The sequence below is a fragment of the Sciurus vulgaris genome, assembly GCF_902686455.1.
Source record: "Sciurus vulgaris genome assembly, chromosome: 8".
Taxonomy (NCBI): domain Eukaryota; kingdom Metazoa; phylum Chordata; class Mammalia; order Rodentia; family Sciuridae; genus Sciurus; species Sciurus vulgaris.
Genome location: NC_136468.1, coordinates 1637523 through 1647089, shown reverse-complemented (window position 1 = coordinate 1647089; position 9567 = coordinate 1637523). Strand labels below are relative to the sequence as shown.

General features: G+C 60.1%; 1 protein-coding gene across 1 annotated transcript; it reads right to left on the bottom strand.

The window, feature by feature from the left end:
• Positions 1 to 4043: 4043 nt before the first annotated feature.
• MNX1 (motor neuron and pancreas homeobox 1) lies at positions 4044 to 9263 on the bottom strand. Its single transcript, XM_079152037.1, has 3 exons — positions 8298 to 9263; positions 5506 to 5666; positions 4044 to 4966 (listed from the first exon to the last, which is right to left on the bottom strand). The coding sequence occupies exons 1-3, from the start codon at positions 8989 to 8991 to the stop codon at positions 4604 to 4606; spliced, it is 1218 nt and encodes a 405-aa protein (XP_079008163.1). The 5' UTR covers positions 8992 to 9263; the 3' UTR covers positions 4044 to 4603.
• Between the last annotated feature and the right edge of the window lie 304 nt (positions 9264 to 9567).

The following is a 9567-nucleotide window of genomic DNA, read 5'->3' as shown; positions in this document are numbered from 1 at the left end:
AGTGTTCAGCGAGGCCACCAGCTGGAGGCCCGACCGGCCGTGTGCGTTTTATTAGGTGTCCTATTATGGGAAATCAACTTTAATCCGACCATAAAATCCAAATCTGAAAAACACACTTGCCCTGCAGCCGGAGCTCCGCGGCGTGCTCGGCGGCGGCACACCTCCGGAGGGGTTGGTTTTATTGCGGGAGACACAAAGCACCGCGGGACTTTGATACCCAGGCGGGGAGCGCCCTCCTCGGCGCCCACACCCTGCGCTGACCTCCAGGGGCCCCGGTTCCCCCCAACTTCTCCTCAGTGCGTCTGGGGGCCACTCCCTTCCCTGGGGTCCCCACCCGCCAGCCCCAGGGTCCCAAGGACTTCGCCCCCCACCCCCAGGTCAGCCTCCCCGTGTCCTTGTGGACCCTGTTGGCTGGGCTCCGTTAACCCGTAAACCCGGAGGTGCCCGATGGAACCAGCCAGATCCGTTTGCTGCGACCCAGGGCAGGGTCTCCTTCCCCGGGGACAGCAGGTTTAGCCTTGGTGAGGGGCGAGAAGGAGAAGGGGAGGGGGGAAAGAAGGAAAAGGGAAAGGAAGAGGGAGGGAAGAAGGGAGGGAGCGGGGAGAGGAAAGGAGAACGTATCTAAAGACGGAGTGTAGCTCCACCGGGTTCATCACCAGCACGGTGGGGAAAGGAAGGAAGAAGGAAGAAGGGAGGGAGGAAGATGTAAAAACCACATTGGCCCTTTTCAGGCGTACAGTACAGTATGCTGTGTGCTCCTTTTAGGCCACAGATTCCTACAGCCTTCCCAAGCTGAAAGCCCGCCCCCACTAAACACTAACTCCCCAGTCCCTCTCCTGGGGGCTCCTGGCAGCCACTCTTCGTGCACTAGGAGTTGAACTCCTGTCTGAAACCATACCTCCGGAAACCACACGATATTTGTTCTGTGACCGGCTTATTTCACTTAGCATACTACACTTGATCTTAGCCAAAAGGACGTCCTCGGCTTCATCCATGTTGTAGCTTACTTTTTGACAGGTGTTCCTTTTGTTAAAGTGGGAATTATACTTCACGGTGCAGCTATGCTACATTCTGCCCTCCTGCTGATGGACATCCAGTGGCTCTGGCTCCTGGCCGTTGAGCAGTGCTGTGGTGGCTAAATTCTCCCCACTCTTGTTATTATGTGTCTTTGGATTTTTATGTTGGCCACCCCAATGAATTCCTGAGGTGGCATCTCAAAAATTTTGATTGGCATTTCCCTGGTAGCCAGTGAAGTTGGCCACTTGCGTTCCTTTGAAGAACTGTCCCTTCTCGTTCTTTGTACATGGTTAAGTCACATCCTTTTGGTTTTCTGTGTTCTTCTCATGTTCTGTGCTAATCATCAGATGGATATGGGTTGCAAATACTCCCTTCCTGGGTTGATCCTGTGGCACAGAGGTGTTCCAGTTCCATGTAGTTGCATTTGTCCATTTTTGCTTTCGTTGTCTTTGTTTTGGGGTCATATTCTCAGTCCTCTTTCCAAGCTGACCCCCACCTGGGCACTGACTGGCAGGGCAGGAACGTTGTCTGTCTCCTCTGCTTTCTAGTTGTTTCCCTGGCTGGGGTATTAACCTGGATGTCCTCTCACCTGCCAGAGACCCTCAGGGGCTGGGCCAGAAGGGGACCCTGTGCTTTCTGGAGGGGGGGTGCTATAGATGTTTTCTCCTGTTAGGAGGATTTTACCCACATACTTTTGTTAGAACATCTCATTAGAGCCAAAACCGAAAACAACACTAACAACAACAAAACCCTATGCCGGGCTGGGGCTCCCCGCTAGGGTCAGCTTTGGACGTGGGGAGGGGGTCCTTCCCTTGGACTCCAGGCCCTGCATCTCAGTGCCAGGCGTGGGCCACACTCTGCAGAATACCAGACTGGCGTTTACGGTGAAGAGAGCCACATGCCGCGGGGAAAGAGGGCTGTGCAGGAAGGGGCTGCAGGGGTTCCGAGAGGGCACGTGGGGGCGGACTGGGATCAATGCCTGGAATCCCCGCCCTCGGGGCTCACTCCGCTTTGACCTGGCGGGTTCCAGTCCTCGGAACCTGGTCCCTGGGGCTGCAGAGACCACCCTGAGCTCAGGGTCATCCCGAGGCACGGGTGCGGCTCGAGGTTCGAGGCCAGGTCCTGAGTCCGACCCCACCCCAGGCCAAGCCAAGTCGCAGACACGGCACGCGGTGCCAGGAGTAGGGGCGCGCCCCAGAGCCAGGCGGAGCAGGGCCTCGCGACCATTCATTAGGCGGAATGAATTGTTCGCCGTGCCCGGAGTGGGTGAGGATGAGCCAGTGATTATATTTAAATTTGCTATAATTGATTTGGGGAAGAGCTACTGTGACAAGAACGAATTGATCATTAAATTTATTAGCGAGATAAATTCCACCGCGATTAAGCAGCTGACTGCAGGAGCTGGGGCTGCTGGCTGTCCCCGCGCCAAACCAGGGCCTTGCTCTGCAGGAGGACGGAGCGGGGTCTTCCTCCAGTGCCCCTCTTGTTTTGGGTGGTGGGACAAAACCTTGGCCGGGACCTCCCGGGCCCTGAGTTATCGGGCCGGATGTTAAGCCCCTTGCCACGCCAGGCCCTCCGCTTCCTGGCTACTCCGTGTTGGGGGCGGGAGGAGCGGGTGAAGCTAGGCCGGCTGGGCGGTGGGAAATAACCCCCAGATGTGGGGCCAGCCGGAGAAGAGATCGCTTCAGGCTGAATCTCGCCAATGTGTTAGAAATTAAAAAGACATGTACGGACCGCAGGATTGGTTTAACCCCAGAAGGCGGCTGCCTGCCTCTGTCCTCCCCTCCCTCTGACTTTCCCACTCCATTTCCGCGGGCCCTCAACCTTCTCCACCAGTTGCAAACCCAGTCCCGGCCCCGCACTGAGACTCCGGACCCCAAGGCAGCCAAAGCCCTGCGGCCCGGCGCGCGCCGCACCCCCGCCCGGCTCGCTCTCCTCGCCCCGCCCCGCCGCCGCGCCGCGGGGCTGGTTTACGGAAGGAGCGGGTGATAATGAGCTGCCAGGGAGGACATTAATCTCGCCCGGCGCGGAGGTACCGGAGTGCCCCGCTCACCCCGCGGTAATCACCCAAATGAAACGCCGGACCCTTCTGAACTCATTCATCAGCTGGAGGCGGAGCGGGGAGAAGCAGGAGGGGCTGCCGCCCAGCCCCAGGTGCCGGTGAAAGTGACAAACAGCAGGAAGGCTCCAGAGAAGGGGACACGCGGCATCCCTTGATCAGCCGCCTTTCCAGACCCGGGAGAGACTACAGTGTCAGCAAGAGGGAGCGGAGAACCGGGAGCCTCGCCAGGTCGGCTGGGCCGCGGCCTGCGCGCCCGGGCGGGGAGAGGGCGCGCGAGGCCCCTGGGCCGCCGCTCGGGCCGCATGTGTGCAGCACATGGCGGGCGGCCCGCTGGCCCTGATTGATGGCACACATTGCAGGGGTTTATTAACCCAGAGCCATTGCAGCCCTGACGGGAAGCATTCTTGCAGCCTGCTGCTGCCCTCTCCACGTTCGCACAACTCCAAGAAAACCGTTCCAGGCCAGCACAAGGAAGGTTCCGCCGGCAGCAGACGCCAGGTGGAGGAGAAAGAGGCGCCGCGCAAATCAAGGCATTCTGGGAAATGTGCGTAAGTAGTGCCTACGATTGGACAGACCCCGAGTGCTACTGCATTCTATCGCTTGAAGCTTATTTTCCAGAACATTCAATGTATTTTCATTTCCGGACCGCCAAGGAAATAGGACAATAGTCCAAAGTCACTAAGTCACGTGCCAGGGACTGGTGTGAATCAGGCACCCGGCGCGCTGACACCTGGGCTCAGGAATTTTTACCAACACTTCACACCTGCGACACCCCCTCCCGCAGCGCCGGGCCGCCAGAGTCAGGTTCCACCTGGGTCTCAGGTGGGGAGGTGGTTCTGACACCCGTTTGTGACTCCGATTTACACCTTCCGCTGTCGGCCCGGGGCAGACACCCTCCCCATCATTTCAACCACCGAAATAGTAAAGCTGCTTTCATTCATCCCCCCACAAATCTGCATTCTCATCCAGTAAAAAACAATTTTATTTTACATTCCATCCTGGGCGATGGGAGAAGCTAAATAATAATTTAGCATGCATAAGTAGACGGTTCTTTCTTTATATATAAATACAATATACAAAAATAAAGACAGTACAGTTCTGAGATTTCCAGCAGTTTGCTCATGGCATACGTTTTTCCCCATAAAGATACATAAGCATAAAACCCTTTTCAATACTCATCAGAATGGCATTTCCAGAGGTTTCAAGTTTCAGAGGTCATTTAACACTGTCGGCTTCCGCCGCCTCAGGTGCGGGAAGACGGAGGCGGGAGGCCTCCTCTGGAAGAGGCCGGTTCTCACAAGCGCCTCCCGCCAACACTACCCCAAATTAATGGAACGACAGTTCACGTTGGAACCGCTGGGTCTCCCTCTCGCTGTCCGTCAAAGAGCAGACAGACGCTGAGACCCAAAAGGGAAGCCCCAGGCCCCAGCCTTGGCGGGTGACCGCGGGACGGGGTGGGGGGTCAGCGCGGATCCCGTGCGCTGCCGCCGCGTGCGCGTCCCACCTGCTTGGCCACCGGCACTCCTACTGGGGTGGGGGCTGGTGCCCCGGCCCACCCGGCCGCAGGGGCGGCGAGTCGTCCTCGGAGGAGCAGTCGGAGGAGGCGGTGTGTGCGCTGGCGCCGTTGCTGTAGGGGAAATGGTCCTCGTCGTCCTCGTCCTCGTCCTCTTCGGGGTCACTGTCCCTTAAGTCCCTCAGGCGGCGGCCGCTGGCCTTGTCCCCAGACGCTGGCGGCCCCAGCAACTCCTCCTCGCCCTTCTCCTCCGCGCCGCCTTTGCAGGTGCCCCCGCTGCCGCCCTTCTGCTTCTCGGCCTCCTGCGCTGCCTGTTCCTTGGCCTTTTTGCTGCGTTTCCATTTCATGCGCCGGTTCTGGAACCAGATCTTCACCTGCGGGCAAAGCGGGCGTGAGAACCCCGCCTCCTCCATCCCCAAGGCTTCGCATCCCAGGAGCCCCGGCTGGGAGAACCCTGGACCCCTACCGCTCCGCCGGCCCTCGCCCTGCGGGGGCTTCAGAGAGAGGACCTAGAATGAGCAGAGGCTCGCAACTGGCCCCCCACCCCTACTCATGGGCTGGGGGCTCCAGGAAGCTCAGACTCTATGTCCCCAACTCCCCAGGCCAGCGACTTTCTACGTCGGAGGGGTCAGGGCAGCGGGGCAGGTCTCTTTCCGAAACAATGTAACCCGGGAGCACTTTCGTGAGAATGGGGAGGGAAGTCAAATGCGGATTCTCGGTCCTCGCCCCCAGCTGCTAAAACCAGCCTCTGGGCCGGGAAAGAACGCCCCACTAACTGCGAGCCTCGTCCTGGAGCGTTAGTCCTCACTCCGTACCCTTGCGGTCACGAGGCGCAGTCCCAGGTCCCCAAAACAACAGAGGCGACAGCGACCCCGGGGGCCCAGGACGCGCGGCGGCGGGGCAGGCGGCGCACCTGGGTCTCGGTGAGCATGAGCGAGGTGGCCACCTCGAAGCGCTTGGGCCGGGACAGGTACTTGTTGAGCTTGAACTGGTGCTCCAGCTCCAGCAGCTGCTGGCTGGTGAAGGCCGTGCGCGGCCGGCGGCACTTCCCCAGGAGGTTCGACTGCGCCTGGGCTGAGGACCAAGAAGGCGTGAGGCCGCGGCCCACTTCCGGCCTCGGCCGCCCCCTCCGACCGCTGCCTGTACCCCATCGCGGAGTGCCGCCCAGAAGAGGTGGGAGCTCAGTGCCCACTCCCGTAGGAACAGGGGACCCAGGACCCAGACCCTAGGTGGAAGGGTTTAATGGGGCAGGCGTTTCTTCTGGGGCAAAGCCTGTTGCTTGAGTGCGTAGGTTGGTAGGAAGAGGGTTGGCCCCAGGGCAAGAGTAGCCGGGACCAAAGGAACCCAAAAGCCAAACTCCTCTTCTCTCCTCCCTGCACATATCCACACCGGTCTGGGGAGAGCGGTTCTGCTGGTGCGCTTCCCCACCACCTCCTTAAAATAGTAAAGGAGGATTTTAAAAAGGAGGAGGAGGAGGGAGAAACAATGGAAAGAGGCCAAATCTAGGACTTAAATGTTGGCCTTCCCGGGACCCTCCCTGTTTCAACTATTCTTCTTGACAAGCCCACTCCTCAGGTGCAGAGGGACAAAGCCAGAGGAGATTGGAAGCCTTTTCAGGATAATTCTCATTACCCAAATTAAAGGCCAAGGCATGGGCGGATCCGGCTTTCTGTGTGTTCCAGGAGGTCTGCCCAGCTTTATTTACATAATTTCGCACGGTTACATCACAGAGAATTTTATGACCTCAAAACAAGACTTCCCTTGATTTCCCAGGAGTCTGACAAGTGTTAGACAATAAAAGAAAGCAAGCAAAGGAAAGAAAAGAGGCCAGCCCCGGGCTGGGATGAGCTCAGACTCCCCTGGGATGGGCAATTTGCTTTATAGGAAGGCCCACGCCCCCTGCTTTAGTTAAACAAGGGCCGAATTCCCAACTTGACAATACATTAGAACTTTAATTAAAACACTGGCTCCGAAGGGACCATTTGGGAAATACCATCCTATGGGCAGAAACAACGAATTAAAGGAACCCAAGCAAGCTTTCCAGGGTGAGCGAGGAGGGCCTCTTGGAGCATGTTCTACCCTCTCTGTAGGTCCAGCTTGCATTTCTTATGCCCTTTAGGATCCTGGGCTCCGGTTCCTTTTCCAAATTTAGAACTGGCTGTTTTTAGTCCCGCCAAGATTAGGAATTATAGATGGATGAGGCGTGTTGGCAAGGGGATCCTGCTTTCATTGATTCTAAGTGACCCTGGACCTTAAGAAGGCCCGGAAAGCACCTGGATAGCCAGGGAACCTAGCACCCTCAGAGGCCTGTGTGGAGAGCAGGCGCGGCTTAGCGGACAGCTGGGACCCAGGCTCTAGGAAACGCAGGTCATGATGGAAAGCTACAGGGAGACCATGGGTAGCTTTGCATCCCATGGGCTCTGCTGAGCTGTGTCCAGACCCCGAGGGTGCCCTGGGCCTCGTGGACAGGACAGTGAGTTTGAGAGGTTTGAGCTTCAGCCCCCAACTGAAGTGAGGAAAGAGTCTTTCCCCTTCTTTTCAGGTAGGAGCTGATTCTTCAAGGCAAGGGATGGGTGGTCATTAAGGCCTTCTGGGAGCCATGCTTGGGGAGGCGGGGGACTGTGGGCAAACAGCAGGCTGAATTCTCTCACCCTCCTGTGACTTCTCCAGCCCTCTGGGGTCCCAGCTTTTCTGTTTAGTCACAACCCCGGCTTCTAGCAGAGGAATCTGAATTCTGGCAAGTGTTTATTTCTGTTTTCCTTTTTGCTTTTCCCCCCTCATGCCTGCATCTCCACAGTCTAAACAAATCCACTCAGACAGAAACAATGGGGTCTCTTTGTTTGGGTGTTTGGCAGCTAAAAGCATAAAGCCATATACATCTTCTGTTCTGGCCTAACTCTGAGGCAGCCTACCCAGGTGGGATGCCAGGCAGGGGAGCCGGAGATGAGTGCCTGCTCAGTGAGTCCCAATTGGCACTAAGGCCAGAGCCTGCCCTGGCATTCAGGAGGTGTCCCGCCTGGATGGTTAGGAAGCCCTGGCAGCCCATCAACTCCTGGGCTGCTTCCACCTTGGAGAGGGGCTCCTAACCCTTGGGCTCCCTGGATTCTAGGGCAGGCACCTGCTGCTTAAGAATCCTTGCACTGCCTGGTTCAAACCAGGCTTCCTGGACATCACGAGGGGATCCAGTGTCCTTCCAGAGGAGAGGAGTACCTGGGCCAGGGGATTGCCTGGGCCCTGGCCTTGCAGCTGTGGGCCTCTGGGAGCCCCTTTTCTCGCTGCTCCAGAAACCCCCTCTTCTGGGAGAAGCCGAGGGTCTCTCTATAGCCCAGCAAGGGGGAACCAGGTCAAGTTTTCCCAGGAAAAAGCCCCCGGCTTTAGTGAACCCCATGCCTGGGCCTGCCTAATTGAGGGAGCTCTTCGGCTGGCTTTCCTCGCCACTTCCTTCTCCTCCAGCCTACAGGTTAATCATTAGATTCCAGTCTCACACCTCCAGCGGCCCCTTCCCGTTAAGAGAGGAAGAGAAGGCAAGGCCTTCGTCGTGGCCATTTTAATAATTCGCCGCCACTCAAACACCGCGGAACACGCGCGGGGCCTCGCAGGCCTGGGGCACAGCCGAGTCGGCTTCGCTGCACTTCCACAGCTAGCTGGGAGCCCAGCGCAGAGACCAAGGAGGTGCGGGGTGGAGAAGGATGCGCGGGTACTCACAGTTGAAGTCCGGCATCTTGGGCAGGATCATGCCCGCGGTGGACGCGCGCAGCCACTGGTCCAGCTGGAAGGTGCCGGCGCCCAGCTTGATAGGGTCGGCGGGGTGCGCGGGGTGCGCTCCCTGCACCTGCGGGTACGAGTAGGAGAGCGCCGGGTGCTGGCCGGCCAGCGCGGCAGCCGCCGCGGCCGCGGAGTAACCGTAGACTGGGTGGCCATAGAGCGCCGCCTGCGCCGGGAGGCCTGCGCCTCCCTGCGCGCCCCCCGGGTGCAGCCCCAGCGCCAGACCCCCCGCAGCAGCGGCGGCAGCGGCGGCGGCGGCGGCGGCGGCGGCGCCCGGATGAGCGTGGTGGTGGGGCCCCGCCGGCCCGCCGCCCGCGCCGCCGCCGCCGCCGCCCGCGCCCAGGAAGCCGGGTTTGGGCAGCAGCGCGCAGTGCGCTGCCAGCAGGCGCGGGGGAGACGGGCTTTCCGCGCGCAGGCGGTCGGCAGGTGCCGCGGTGGGCTCAGAGGATGCGGGGCTGCAGCTGCCGCTTGCCCCGCTACTCGCCCCGCCGCCGCCGCCGCCGCCGCCGCCGGGTCCAGCTGCGGCGGCCGAGAGTGAGGTGACCAAGGCCAGCGGCGCGCTCTGCGCGGAGGCGGCTCGCGGGGGGTCCACCGCCAGCAGGGCGTCGATGCGGAAATTTTTGGATTTTTCCATCGGCTCGTTTGGGGTTGGCAATCAGGGCCCGGTGGTGGACGACGCGGCCGTTGCGGGCTCGCGGAGTCTGTGCCCGACGGTGGCAAGCCTGGGGCTCGGTATGGTTATTGTGATTATTTGCCAATAATCGAAGTCACCGCCGGAAACTCAGCGGAGGGCTACCATGGTCCGGGCGCTGCTCCCCGCCGGGGCCGCGCTCACACGCACTCGCACTCCGACAAACTCCCACGCGAGCGCTGCGGCGCGTCGGGGCCCGGGCGCCCCACTCTGCGTCCCAGCCCTCAGGCTACCGCGCCAAGGCCGCTGGCGCCGTGGCGGGGACCCGCGCCCCTCCGCGCACTTGAAGCTCAGCGCAGCCTCGGATTGGCGCGCGCGGCGGGGGCCGAGGAGGGGCGTCCGCCTAGCGATTGGCCGAGGGGCGCACCTGTCACCGTCCGGCCGCCTGCCGCCCCGCCCCTGCGCCGCCAGGTCCTAAACAGCCCGGGGTGTTGAGTCGAGGTGGCAGGGTGGGGACAGCGACTAGGGTTGGAGAACTCAGAGGCTCAACCCCTGGTTCCTGTCTGCCCTCCCGTGAGT